This window comes from Macaca mulatta, chromosome 3, assembly GCF_049350105.2.
Source record: "Macaca mulatta isolate MMU2019108-1 chromosome 3, T2T-MMU8v2.0, whole genome shotgun sequence".
NCBI lineage: Eukaryota > Metazoa > Chordata > Mammalia > Primates > Cercopithecidae > Macaca > Macaca mulatta.
The window spans coordinates 71,873,568-71,888,810 of NC_133408.1; the positions used below are offsets into that span (position 1 = coordinate 71,873,568).

At 39.7% G+C, this 15,243-nt stretch overlaps 1 protein-coding gene across 1 annotated transcript in view; it reads right to left on the reverse strand.

Annotated features, from left to right (window-relative positions):
- Positions 1-15,243, reverse strand: part of SEPTIN14 (septin 14) — a 53,680-nt gene that overhangs the window by 23,406 nt on the left and 15,031 nt on the right. The window contains exon 3 of the mRNA XM_015133443.3: positions 4,667-4,763. Within this exon, the coding sequence (XP_014988929.2) occupies positions 4,667-4,763 (97 nt within the window). The remainder of the gene's footprint in view (positions 1-4,666; positions 4,764-15,243) is intronic.

Sequence of the window (15,243 nt, forward strand, 5' to 3'; positions counted from 1 at the left end):
ATCAGAGTGTTACTGGGCTTAGGGTACTCCCTAGTAAATTCCCTTTGAATACTTAGAAAACCTTCTCAAGAAGAATAGAGCACAATTGAGCCCAGACTGCAAAGATTACAATAAATATCTAACTCTTCAATGCCCAGACATAGATGAACATTGACAAGCATCAAGACCATCCTAGAAAACATGACCTCACCAAATGAACCAAATAAGCCACTAATGACCAATCCCAATCACATATCTCAGGACAGAGATATGTAACCTTTCAGAGAACTCAAAATAGCTGTTTTAAAAGAGCTCAATGAAATTCAAGACAACACAGAGAAGAAATTCAGAATTCTATTAGCATTATTATATGCCAAGAGTGAACAATCTGAAAAAGAAATAAAAACTAATCCAATTTATGATAGCTATAAAATACCTAGAAATAAACATAACCAAAGAAATGAAAAATCTCTACAATGAAAACTATAAAATAATGATGCAAGAAATTGAAAAGGACACAAAACAATGGAAACATAGTTCATGTTCATGGATTGGAAGAATCAATAATAATGTTAAAATGTTCATACTACCCAAAGAAGTCTACAGATTCAATGCAATCCCTATCAAAACACCAATGATATTCTTCATAGAAAAAGAAAAAACAATTCTAAGATGTATATGAAACAAAAAAAATACTTAAAGCAATTCTGGGCAAAAATAACAACACTGGAGGAATCGCATTACCCAACTTCAAAATATACTACAAAGCTATAATAAGTGAAACTGCATGGAATCTGTGTAAAAACAGACACATAGACCAATGGAACAGAGTACAGAACCTAGAAATAAATCCACACAGCCACAGAGAACTCATTTTCAACCAAGGTGCCAAGCACATACACTGAGGAAAGGATAAGCGCTTCAATAAATGGTGTTAGGAAAACTGGATATCCATTTGCAGAAGAAAGAAACTAGACTTTTATCTCTCACCACATATAAAAAATCAAATCAAAATGGATTAAAGACTTAAACCTAAGACCTCAAACTATGAAATTACTGCAAAAAACATTGGGGAAACTCTTTAAGACATTTAGTGAGTAATACCTCACAAGCACAGGCAATCAAAGCAAAAATAGAAAAATGGGATCACCTCAAGTTAAAAAGCTTCTGCAAAACAAAGGAAACCATCAACAAAGTGAAGAGACCACCTACACAATGAGAAAATATTTGCAAACTATTTATCTAACAAGAGATTAATAACCAGAATATACTTAAGAAGTTCAAACAACTCAATAGGAAAAAAATCTAATAATTTAATTTAAAATGGGCAAAAGATCTGAATATACATTTTTCCAAAGAAGACATACATATATCTTTTGTCTTATTGATAATAACTGTTTTAACATGTGTGAAGTAACTGCTCATTGTGGGGTTTTTTTAAATGCCAAATAAGCAAATGAAAAGGTTTTCAGCATCAATGATTACCAGAGAAAGGCAAATAAAAACTACAATGAGATATCATCTCACTCCAGTTAAAAAAGCTTTTATTTAAAAGACAGGCAGTAACAAATGCTGATGAGGATGTGGAGAAAAAGGAATCCTTGTACACTGTTGGTAGGAAAGTCAATCAGTACAGTCTCTGTGGAAAACAGTATGGAGTTTCCTCAAAAAACTAAAAATAGAACTATCATATGATCCAGCAATCTCACTAGTAGGTGTATACCCAGAAGAAAGGAAAGTATTATATCAAAGAGATAGCTCCACTCCCGTGTTTGTTACAGCACTATTCACAATGGCCAAGATTTGGAAGCAACCTAGGTATCCATCATGAGATGAATGAATAAAGTAAATGTGGTACATATACATGATGGAGTACTATTCAGTCATAAAAAATAATGAGATCCTGTCATTTGCAACAACATGGATGGAACCGAGGACATTGTGTTAAGTGAAATAAGCAAGACACAGGAAGGCAAACTTCACATGTTTTCACTCATTTGTGAAGCTAAAAATTAAAACAATTGAACCCCTGAGGGTAAAGAGTGGAATATTGATTACCAGGAGCTAGGAAAGGATTGGGGAGGGAGAGAAGTGGGGATGGTTGATGGGTACAAATATATAAATAGAATGAATAAGATCTAGTATTTGACAGCATGAAAGGGTGACTACAGTCAACAATAATTTACTGTACATTTTAGAATAACTAAAAGAGTATAACTGGATTGTTCGTGACACAAAGAAAGGATAAATGCTTGAGTTGATGGGTACTCTATTTACCCTGAGGTGATTACTGCACATTTAATGCCAGTATCAAATATCTCATGCACCCTATAAATACATACACCTACTAGGTCTCCATAAAAATTAAAAATTAAAAAACACAGGCCTGGTACAGTGGCTCATGCCTGTAATCCTAGCATTTTGGGAGGCTGCAGCGGGCAGATCACCTGAGGTCAGGAGCGAGAGACTAGCCTGACCAACAAGTCAAAACCCTGTCTCTACTAAAAATAAAAAAAAAATTACCCAGGCATGGTGGTGTGTGCCTGTAATCCCAGCTACTTGGGAGGCTGAGGAAGGAGAATTGCTTGAATCCAGGAGGCAGAGGTTGTAGTGAGGTGAGATCACACTATTGCACTCCAGCCTGGGTAACAAGAGCTAAACTCCATCTCAAAAAAATAAATTAATTAATTAATTTAAAACACAATAAGCTTTTACTTCCCCCATGCTAAAATGGCTATTATCAATAAGACAAACAAGTGCTGGTGAGGACATGGAAAAAAGAGAACCCTTGTATACTGTTCGTGGCAATGTAAATTAGGATAGCCATTATGAAAAACAGTATGGAGTTTCTTCAAAAAATTAAAAATAAAATAACTACCATATGACCCAGCCATCTCACTACTGGATATATTACCTCCCAAAAATGAAGTCAGTATGTCAGAGAGATACCATTACCATTATGCACAAGAGCCAAGATATGGAAGCAATCTAAGTGTCCATGAAAAGATGAATGAAGAAAATAAGTGTGGCATACATATGCAATGGAATACTATTCAGCCTTAAAAATCAGGAAATCCTATCATTTGCAGCAACATGGATGGAACTGGAGGACTTTACACTAAGTGAGTATGCCAAGCACAGAAAGACAAATAGTAAATGATCTCACTAATAGTAAAAGTTAAACTTGTAGAAACAGAGAGTAGAATGGTGCTTACTTGAGTTAGGTAGAGGGTATGGTAGGAGAGATGTTGGTCAAAGGATACAAAATTTTAGTTAGATAAGAAAAAGTTAAAGAGATCTATTGTACAACATAATGACTATGTTAATAACAATATTTTATATTCTTGAAAATTACTAAGATAGATGTTAAGTTTTCATCGCAAAAATAATTGAGATAACACGTTAATTATATCAATTTAGCCATTCCACAATGTATATGTATTTCAAAACATCATGTTGTACATAAGTACATACAATTTTATTTGTCAATTAAGATTAATTAATTAATGAAAAATAATTTGTATGGGTCTCCTGTGTTTATCACGTCCAGAAGATTGACCACAATATATGTTTTATTGTGATTAATACTGTGACCAAATTTTACACATCAACATATAGTATAGATATATACTTCATAACATATACTAGTATGTAATACAACATAATATAATAAATATTAAAACATTAAGTTTTAAGTATGTTTAACAAATTTTAAAATATCTAATATGTCAATTTTAAAAAAACATCACTTGGGGCTGGGCATGCCTGTAATCCCGGCACTTTGGGAGGCCAAGGCAGGTGGATCACCTGAGATCAGGAGTTCGAGATCAGCCTGGCTAATATGGTGAAACCCCGTCTCTACTAAAAATACAAAATTCAGCTGGGTGTGGTGGTGAGCGCATGTAATCCCAGCTACTTGGAAGGCAGAGGCAGGAGACTAGCTGGAACCCAGGAGGCGGAGGTTGCAGTGAGCCAAGATCATGCCACTGCACTCCAGCCTGGGCAACAAGAGTGAAACTCTGTCTTAAAAAGCAAACAAACAAACAAACAAAAAACATCATTTGGAAACCAGCACAAGTAGAAATCTTCCATTCCCCAATAATTAGTACCGCAAGTATATGAACAAGACAATAAATTACTGCTTATTACACTATTCTAACTTAGTATGATGCTAAATAACAATATAAATGTCAAAGGTATAATCTTTAGCCAAAGGTAAATTGTACTTTCTTGTTTTAAAAAGTTTATCACTCTTTTTTCTAGTGACCAGTTTAAAATGGTTTCTACATTAGGTAGTAATGAGTTTATGTAACATGTCTACACACTAGTATTTTTGCTTCCATTTTGTTTAAAGTGCTTTCCAGCATTCTCAATGTCATGATTGATACAGAGACAAATAATATGTACATTGCGTATTGGGAGCACTGGGATAAACAAAGAGGTTCTTCCCAGACTCTGTAGATTTTGGCTTAAAGCAGCGTTCAGCAAACTTCTATGAGAATGAATCACGGTCAAAGTAAGCATTAGTTTAAATAAAACAGAGTTTGTGTTCCTCATTAGTAACCGCTAACTTACAGATTACAAGAGTTACCAACATTAACTCAAGTTAAAATGTTATTTTGAGACTACGAGTGATACACATATATTTAATTTAATCATTCCAAAGCCTGCCCTCTTTTATATTTACCTTGCAAAACTCCCCAAGGGTAGTGACGGCCTCTGACCATCCTTTTTCCAACTTTCACTTCATCCATACTCCCCACCACAGCAAAGGGTAACAGCGCCTAGAGAACAAGAATGACATGAATTGAATTCTCTAGCACCAATAGAGTTTTACTCTATTACTCTCACTCCTGTTATAAAAATGACAGGCCGGGCGTAGTGGCTCACGCCTGTAATCCCAGCACTTTGGGAGGCCAAGGCAGGTGGATCACGAGGTCAGAAGATCGAGACCATTCTGGCTAAACAGTGAAACCCCGTCTCTACTAAAAATACAAAAAATTAGCCAGGCGTGGTGGTGGGCGCTATAGTCCCAGCTACTCAGGAGGCTGAGGCAGGAGAATGGTGTGAAACCGGGAGATGGAGCTTGCAGTGAGCTGAGATCACACCACTGCACTCCAGCCTGGGCAACAGAGCAAGACTCCATCTCAAAAAAAAAAAAAAAAAAAAGACAGAGATGAAGATATTGTAATACATTTAATTAGACAGGGATCTACCCTGCATCTCATTTTAAGACTTGACAGTATGCACTAATCGGTTTCTGTCAGCATCAGTCTCAGGCTGTGCACACAATTGGAAACTGTCTACTGAGCAGAGCCTAAAGCAAAGTATCCTGCTATGGGAAACACAGAGAAAAAAGATTTTTAGTAGACATCACTTTTCTCACATTTTGGGAGGCCAAGGTGGGCAGATCACCTGAGGTCAGGAGTTTGAGACCAGCCTTGCCAACATGGTGAAACCCTGTCTCTACTAAAAATACAGAAATTAGCTGGGCGTGGTGGCAGGCACATGTAATCCCAGCTACTTGGGAGGCTGAGGCAGGAGAATTGCTTGAATCCAGAGGTGGAGGTTGCAGTGAACTGAGATTGTGCCATTGCACTTCGGCCTGAGCAACAAGAGTGAGACTCCATCTTAAAAAAAAAAAAGAAAGTTATCATCTTTCAAATGTAAGCTAATATTTCAGGTATTTACTAGCATAAAATATTTACACAAATAGAGTTTAGTCATCTTTACTACTGCCCTCCAAAACCGGAGACAATACAGCATTCCATATCCAACCCCCATCTACCTGTTTTTGAGGCTAAGTCCTTGGCAAGTTCATTTGAGAGTTGGAGGCTCCCTTTTACCACTCAAGACCTACTTGTGAAATAGGGGCCCTGCCTTGGATGCAGCAAACAGAGAAGATGGGGGCCCTGACCATCCTTGCCTAGTTCATGAGGCAGTGGTTCATTGTGTGGGGAAGTAATCCAAAGAACCTCAGACTGCTGCTCCTCCTCAGTGAGCTCTCAGTTACCAGTGGGTGCCTGAAACTTCAGAGGAGGGGGTAATATGCCATTGTTTCCACCCACAATTCCAGAACCTGCCTCAGAGATTTTGCCTTGGAGGAGAAACAGGCCATGAAACAGAGAAAACCCATCCAAAAATTTATATGCAATCCCAAGGGACCTGAATAGCCAAAAAAATATTGAAAAGAAAGACCAAAGTTAGAGGTCTCACACTTCTAGAATTCAGAACATATTACAAAGCTATAGTAATCAAAATAGTTTGGAAGTAGCATAAAGACAGACATGTAGACCAATGGAATCAAATACAGAGTACAGAGTTAATACTTCCTAACCTATTCTTCTGTTGATGGACATTTGGGTTGCTTCCATCTCTCAGCTACTGTGGATAATAATGCAATTTATATGGCTTTACAAATATCTAAGTAAGACTCTGCTTTCAACACTTTGAGATATATACCCAGAAAGAGGATTGTTAGATCATATGGTAATTTTATTTTCAATTTTGGACAAACCACCTCTATTAGTCTGTTTTCATGCTACTGATAGCATGGGAAGAAAAAGAGGTTTAAATGGACTTACAGTTCCACATGGCTGGGGAGGCCTTAGAAGCATGGTGGGAGGTGAAAGGCATTTCTTACATGGCAGCAGCAAGAGAAAATTAGGAAGAAGCAAAAGCAGAAACCCTTGATAAACGCATCAGATCTTGTGAGACTTATTCACTATCACAAAATAGCATGAGAAAGACCAGCCCCCATAATTCAATTACCTTCCCCTGGGTCCCTCCCAAATCTTGTGGGAATTCTGGGAGATATAATTAAAGCTGAGATTTGGGTGGAGACACAGCCAAACCATATCACCACCATACTGTTTTTCATAGTGGTTCTAGATGAGAAAAATGACAAAACTCTATTGAAAAAATCAGGGACTATCTAAATAAATGGAGAGACATTCCAGGTACATGGGTAGAAAGACTCAATATTGTCAAGATGTCAATTTTCCATAACTTAACTTATGGATTCACCACAATCCCAATCAAAAATTCACCAAATTATTTTGTGAATAATAACAAACTCCAAAATTTATATGAAAAGGCAAAAAAAAAACAAAAACAAAAAAAACTAGAATAGCCAACACAATATTGAGGAAGAACAAAGTTGGAAGACATACTATTCAACCTCAGGATTTACTACAAAGCCATAGTAATCAAAACAGCATGGCATGGGCAAAATAATACATAAACAGATCAATAGAACAGAGTAGAGAGCCCAGAAATATGCCTACACAAATATAGTTAACTGATATTTGATAAAGAAGCAATGGGAATTCATTGTGGACAAGCTAATTCTTTTCAACAAATGGTGCTGGAACTGAATACTCACATGCAAAAATGAGAATCTATAAACAGACATTAAGCATAAAATGATAAAATTCCTAGAAGATAACGTAGAGTCCTAATTAGGGAAGGGCAGTCAGGCTGGTGGGAGCAGGGGAAACCAAAAAAAAAAAAAAAAAAAAAAAAGAAGAAGCAGATAAGCTACAAGTCTGCCTTTCTTCATAATCCAGAACACACAGCCCTCCTGCACAAACGACTCACAATCTTCCTGTGCCTGGCTACCAGCAGACCCTCGGCTGATACAAAATATTGCAAGTTAGCTCACTGCACTGACAGCGGCAGGAGGCAGACAAATGCCTAGGCAGAGAGGGGCAAGTCCCCAGGGAAACCCCACCTCCAAGCCAAGGACAGTTTAAAGCCTGAAAGCCAAGCTACAAGTCAAATTCACAGACTGGACTAAGAAGCTGTCATCCTGCTTGGTGCTCTTTCCTCTGACTGATCCCCACCCTTCACCTGGTTTACATACACCTACACTTCCTAATTGTTGTTTTTTTTTTTTTTTTGAGACTGAGTCTTGCTCAGTTGCCCAGGCTGGAGTGCAGTGGCCCGATCTCGCTCACTGCAAGCTCTGCCTCCCGGGTTCACACCATTCTCCTGCCTCAGCCTCCCAAGTAGCTGGGACTATAGGCACCAGCCGCCATGCCCGGCTAATTTTTTGCATTTTTAGTAGAGACAGGGTTTCACCGTGTTAGCCAGGATGGTCTTGATCTCCTGACCTCATGATCCGCCCGCCTCGGCCTCCCAAAGTGCTGGGATTACAGGCATGAGCCACTGCGACCGGCCAATTGTTTTTTTTTTTTTTACATTGTTGTGCCTACCTTTGGGTCATGCCTTTGTTTTAACCTTTCTGCATATTCACAAACCAATCAGCAAGCACTCCCCTATTCTGAGCCCATAAAAGCCCTGGGCTTAGCCACACGAGGAGAGAAACCACCCCCAGGTCCCCTCTCCACTGAGAGCTGTTCCATCACTCAATAAAATTTTTCTCTGCCTTCCTCATCCTTCAACTGTTAGGGTATCCTCATTCTTCTTGGATGTGGGAAAAGAGCTCGTGAACCCCCGATCTCAGGTAGAAGCTATAACACAGGCAGGCTGGGGCATGCTGGTCCAGCCGTAGGCCCAGCCACTGTGCAAGTCAGACTGGGCCAAGTGTATTGGAAGCCGCCTGTGTGGCAGGTAGCATGCCCAAGCAAGGCCTAGGTGGGGGTGTCACTGGCTGGAGGTCTCTGGCTGGCAAGATGACTGAGAAGAATCCTGCTTCACAACCTTGGCATTATCAGCACTACACAAAGCCCTCATCAGCCTCTACAGCCTAAGAACTAGCCTATAAAATCTCGAGCAATCCTTTGTTTGTAGTCAGCTTCTTTCTTGCAAGCTGCCTTTTGCCCCCCTAGCAATGTATTTTCCTACTTTGTTTAATAAATCTACCTTCCCTACCTACAACAAGGTAAATTCTTTTTTTTTTTTTTTTTTTTTTTTTTTTTGAGAAAGAGTTTCACTCTGTCACCCAGGCTGGAGTGCAGTGGTGCAATCCTGGCTCACTGCAACTTCTGCCTGAACAAGGTAAATTCTTTTATGCCTGTGCCACCAATCCAGATAGTCATCACTCCCTCACAACAGATAACATAAAAGGAAATGCAAGTGACTTTGGATTTAGCAATGACTTCATCGATGTAACACTGAAAACATCATCAATGAATGGAAAGAATCAATGAGTTGAACTTCATTAAAACTAAAACTTTTGCTAGCAAAAGATACTGCTACAGATAACAAGATAAGCCACAGACTGAGAGAAAATCTTTGCAAAACACACACTTGATAAAGGACTGATGTTCAAAATATACAAAGAACTCTTAAAACCCAACAACAAGAAAATGAACAACTCAACTAAAAATGAGCACAAGATCCAAATAGCTACGTCAACAAAAAAGATATTCAGTTAAGAAATTAGCATGTAAAAAAGAAGATCAACATCATACATCCTCAAGGAATTGCAAATTAGAAGAAAAATACATGATACTACACAATTACTAAATTTCCACCCACTGAATCTAAAATAAAAGTTAGAAATTTTTTTTAGGCCGAGCACAGTGGCTCACATCTGTAATCCCAGCACTTTGGAAGGCTGAGGTGGTTGGATCACCAGAGGTCAGGAGTTCAAGACCAGCCTGGCCAACATGGTGAAATCCCATCTCTACTAAAAATACAAAAAAAAATAGCCAGGCATGGTGGTGTGCACCTGTAATCCCAGATATCTGGGAGGCTGAGGCAGGAGAATTGCTTGAACCCGGCAGGTGGAGGTTGCAGTGAGCCAAGATCATGCCACTGCACTACAGCCTGGGTAACAAGAATGAGACTCCATTTCAAAAAATAAAAATTAAATTTCCAAAATCCAAAAACTGACAACACCAAATCCTGGGAAAGATAGAGAGCAGCAGGAACTATCACTCATTGCCTGTGGGAATGCAAAATGGCATAGCCACGTTGTAAGATTGTTGGGCAGTTTCTTTCAAAACTAAATGTACTTTTACCATATGATCCAAAAGTGCACTCATCAGTATTTATCCAAATAAGTTGAAAACGTGCATCTGTACAAAAGCCCGCACACAAATGTTTATAGCAACTTTGTTCATAATTGCTAAACTTGAAAGCATCCAAGATGTCCTTCAATCGGTGAGTGGATAAACAATCTGTGGCATACCTAAACATGAAATATTATTCAATGACAACAAGAAATCAGCTACCAAGCCACAAAAAAAGACACAGAGAAAACTCAAATACATATTTCTAAGTGGATGAAGCCAATCTGAAAGTTTTACACGAACTATGATTCCAATTATATGATATTCCCAAAATAAAAAATTATGGAGAGTAAAAAGATCAATAGTTGCCAAGGATAAAGGGAAGAGGAGGAGACAGAAATGAATAGGTCAAGTACAGTTGATATTTAGGGCAGTGAAACTACGGTGAATGTTACTGTAGTATGGGATAGAGGTCACTAGACATCTGTTCAAACCCAGACAATGTTCAACACAAACAGTGAAGACTTGTCAGATACGAACTTTAGTTTACAACTTAGCAGTATTGCCTCAGCAAGTGTAACAAATGTACCACACTTAAGGCAGGATGTTAATAATAGAAGAAAATCAAGGAAGGGCCTTAAGATCTCTGTTCTTTCCACTCAATTTTTCTACAAATGTAAAACTACTCAAAAAACAAATAAAAGTATTTTACATTTAAAAAGAAGGACGGGGCCAGTCGTGTGGCTCACACCTGTAATCCCAGCACTTTAGGAGGCCGAGGCGGGTGGATCATTTGAGGTCAGGAGTTTGAGACCAGCTTGGCCAATGTGGTGAGACCCCATCTCTACTAAAAATACAAAAATTAGCCAGGCATGGTGGTGGGTGCCTGTAATTCCAGCTATTCAGGAAGGTGAGGCAGGAGAATTGCCTGAACCCTGGAGGCAGAGGTTGCAGTGAGCCGAGATCATGCCACTGCACTCCAGCCTGGGCGAGAAAGTAAGACTCCAACTCACACACACAAAAAAAAAAAAAAAAAAAAGAAGGATGGAAGTTGGGATGAAATAAAATTATAAGGAGATTCCAATAAAGGCTAAATTGTAGTCCAACTAGTTTGCAAGACAGAAACAAATAATAAGAAAACTGGGAGGAGGCATCCTGGGGTTGCAACAAATGTCAAACACTGACTTCAGAAATCATTCCTTAAAAGGAGACAATTTGATAGAATTCATTTACAGAACAATATCTTTAACAGGGCAGTGCTGCAAACAATTGAGCAATCAGCTGGCAATTAGTGGAGCTTATCAGCTGGGTACAATCATGTGAAAAGAGAGAGGGCAACCAAAACCACTTCATTCAGTGTGTCTATGGGCCTGCCTAAAACTGCACCTTAACGAGGAGCAACATCAGAAGCTTAACATTGTAGGAGGAGAAACAGACTTTACTCAAACAATTCTGCCAGTTACTGAACAAATACATAACAATAACAAGCTTTAGGGGAGGAGATAGAACTCCTATCCCAAGTTGTTACAATGCATTATCTAAAATACCCCATTTGTAACAAAACGTTACACAGAATGTATAAAATAAAATATACCCCTAAAAAAGAAAGAAAGAAAGAGGTCAACAGAAACTGGCTGTGAGACTGCTCAGATGTTGGATTTACTAAAAAAATATTTTATTTCCAATAGTCATTATAATTTAGGTCCACAGATCTAAGAGAAACCAAGATTAAAGAATTAAAGGAGAGTGACACCTGCAAGATAAGAGACTAGGAGATCCCAGTTCTTATCCCCTGAGAAAATGCTAATTTGGCAAGCATCTATGGACAAAAGTGCCATTGCGGGAGCTTTGGGATCCAGATAGGAGATTATGATATTCTAGTACATCTGAAGACCAAGGAAAGCCCCTTTAAGAAGGCAGGCTCACACCTTAGTAGCAAATACATTAAGTGCAGACTCAGCAGACCTATAAGCATCCACATTTCTCTGTGGACTTGGCTCCAACCCCACATGCCCAAAGCACTGAAGCTCCTTGTCCAAATCCTTCCATGAGCTTCACCCACATACAGACTGACTGCAGAACCCACAGAAGACCAGGACCCGATCCATCCCACATGACCATGGTCCCTAAGGTAGTTACGCCAGTTGGGAGCCTAACATGAGAGTGTCTTTACCTAATAAAACCAGTGTGTAAAGACAAGAAGACAAGACTGCTCTTTTAAATAAGCAAAGATCAATGCAAGACTATGAAGATTACAAAGAATAAAACATGACCCCACAAAAAAAAAAGAGAAAAAATATCTCTAATATAGAGCCATTAACTGGCCCTAAAATAATGAAGATCCATGTGCTACTTGAAAAAAAATCAAAATAATTGTGCTTGCTTGCTTTGACAGAGTCTCGCTCTGTCGCCCAGGCTGAAGTACAGTGGTGTGATCTCAGCTCACTGCAACCTTCACTTCCCAGGTTCAAGTGATTCTCCTGCCTCAGCCTTCAAGTAGCTGGGATTACAGGCGTGCACCACCACACCTAGCTAGTTTTTGTATTTTTAGTAAAGACAGGGCTTCACCATGTTGGCCAGGCTAGCCTCAAACTCCTGACCTCAGGTGATCCACCCACTTCGGCCTCCCAAAGTGCTGGGATTACAAGCGTGAGCCACCGCACCCAGCAAAAATTCAAAATAATTGTCTAAAAAAAAAAAGCTAAATAAGCTTCAAGCAAACACAGACAAACGACAAAATGAAATCAGGAAAACAATACATGAACAAAATTAGAAGTTCAACAAAGAAATGAAAAACACACAAATATTCTGACTCTAAAAAGTAAAATAATTGCACTGAGAATTTTAGTGGACAGCTTCAACACAAGACTCAATCAAGCAGAAGAAAGAATGAGTGAACTCTAAAACAAATTACTTGAAATTATCATTAGATGAACAAAAACAAAAAGAATGGAAAAAGTGAAGAGAGCCTACGGAACATACGGCAAATCATCAAGCAAACCAATGTATGCATTATAGAAATCACAGAAGAAAAGAGAGAAAGAAACAGAAATAGTATTTAGAGAAACAATGTCTGAAAACTTTTCACATCTAGGTAGAGAAATTAACATCCACATTCATGAAGCCCAAATATTCAAAACCCAAATAGGTAAACACTAAGACAAATTATAATTAAATTGTCAAATGTCAAAGACAGAATTTGGGGATTTGGAGGGGTTTTTTTTAATGATTCTCTCTCCTTTAAGTATTCACATCCCTCTGTGAATGAGTAATAAATACATATTTGAGAAATAAAATTGTATATATTTCAGGTGTACAGCTTGTTTTAATATGTATATACATTGTGAAAAAATTGCCACAATTAAGTTATTTATCATATTTATTACCTCAAATAATTATTATTTTCTTCGCTTTTTTGGGGGATGAGAACATGTAGATCTACTCTTTTACCAAATTTCAAGTATACAATGTTGTATTGTTAACTATATTCACACTGCCGTACATTAGATTTTCAGAACTTATTCATTTTGAAAACTGAATCTTTGTATACCCTGACCTATATCACAAAGAGAATTTTGAAAGCAGCAAGAGAAAAACATCTTGTCCCATATAAGGGAAGCTGTATAAGACTATCAATGGATTTCTCAACAGAAATCTTGCGGGTCAAGAAACAGTGGGACGACTCAATGTACTAGAAGAGAAAGACCAAAAGGAATACTTTACCCCCAGAAAGCTGTCCTTTAAGAATAAAGGATGGGCTGGGCGCGGTGGATCACACCTGTAATCGCAGCACTCTGGGAGGCTGAGACAGGCAGATCACCTGAGGTCAGAAGTTCAAGACCAGCCTGGCCAACATGGCAAAACCCCATCTCTACTAAAAATACAAAAATTAGCCAATGTGATGGAGGGTGCCTGTAATCCCAGCTACTCAGGAAGCTGAGGCAGGAGAATTGCTTGAACCCAGGAGGTAGAGGTTGCAGTGAACCGAGGCCATGCCATTGCACTCCAACCCGGACGACAGGAGCAAAACGCTGTCTCAAAAAAAGAAAAAAAAAAAAAAAAAAGAATAAAGAAGAGTACTCCCATCTGATCATTTCAGCTGTGGCCTGGCACTCTTCTGAGAGCCCAGCCCCAGGTACTTGCAATCAGCCCTGGCACTGCTGTCGCTTTAGCATTCTGCAGTTGCCTGAGCATTCTTCCTGCCCCTGCCTAAGTTTTCTGCCAGTTGTGTGGGGGCCAGCCTGCCCCTCTCTATCACAGCCAGCATCTGAACCCTGGGTACCTGAGGACACATATGCCAGCCTGTTTCTGATCCAGTCCCTCCAGTACTTATGCATACCATCCAGAACACCATTTGGGATCTGAGAATCAAGAAAATGGCTAGCCCAGTCCACCACTGGCACCTGATCACTTCTTCTAGAGACTAAGGCTGTGCTGACCCAGCCGGCCGACACTACAACAGCTGAAACCCACCCTCCTGTGCTGAAAGGTGAAGCTGCTTCCCCTGTGTACACAAAGTAGCAGCGTTCCTGCATGAGAGAACAGGCAAGCCACAGGGCTGTCTGTATTGGGCTGAGGGAAGAGGTCCTACCCTGAGGTTGCTCCTGTGAAGAGTCACCAGACAGGCATTTTCAATGGCTCTTGGCTACATTATGACCTGGAGGTAGATGACATCGTCTGTCTGAACTAAGAGTCATGAGCTCTGGGACAGGGGTAGGATAGGGAAACAGATCATGTTCCTACCTACATAGGGGGCAGAGCTGGTACAGCTCCTCCCTCCCTACAGAGACCTGTGAGCATTTCAACAGGAGCTGCCCCAGCCACCCCCGTAAAGGCTACTGTTCACGTTAATCATTGAGATGTTGGTGGGTAAGCTTTTTGGTCCAGCTCTGCCCAGCTTTGTCTTCCCCCCTGGGCTGAACAGGCAGCTCAGAGTCTAGGCATTACATAGACCAGCCTATCACCTGAAACAACAGAGAGGAAATCACAGTAAACAAAGATCAAACACACACTATCTCCTTCTGCCATAGCTGGCTCTTACTCATAAGTGCCACTTACTGGCATGGAGGTTAAAAGGCACAAACCAACAAAAAGTCTACTGACAGAAGGGCACAGGGCTGAAAAAACAAAGCCAGGCCAGGCGTGGTAGCTCACGCCTGTAATCCCAGCACTTTCGGAGGCTGAGGCAGGTGGATCACGAGGTCAGGAGATCGAGACCATTCTGGCTAACACGGTGAAACCCCATCTCTACTAAAAAAAAATACAAAACATTAGCCGGTCGTGGTGGCGGGTGCCTGTAGTCCCAGCTACTTGGGAGGCTGAGGCAGGAGAATGGCGTGAACCC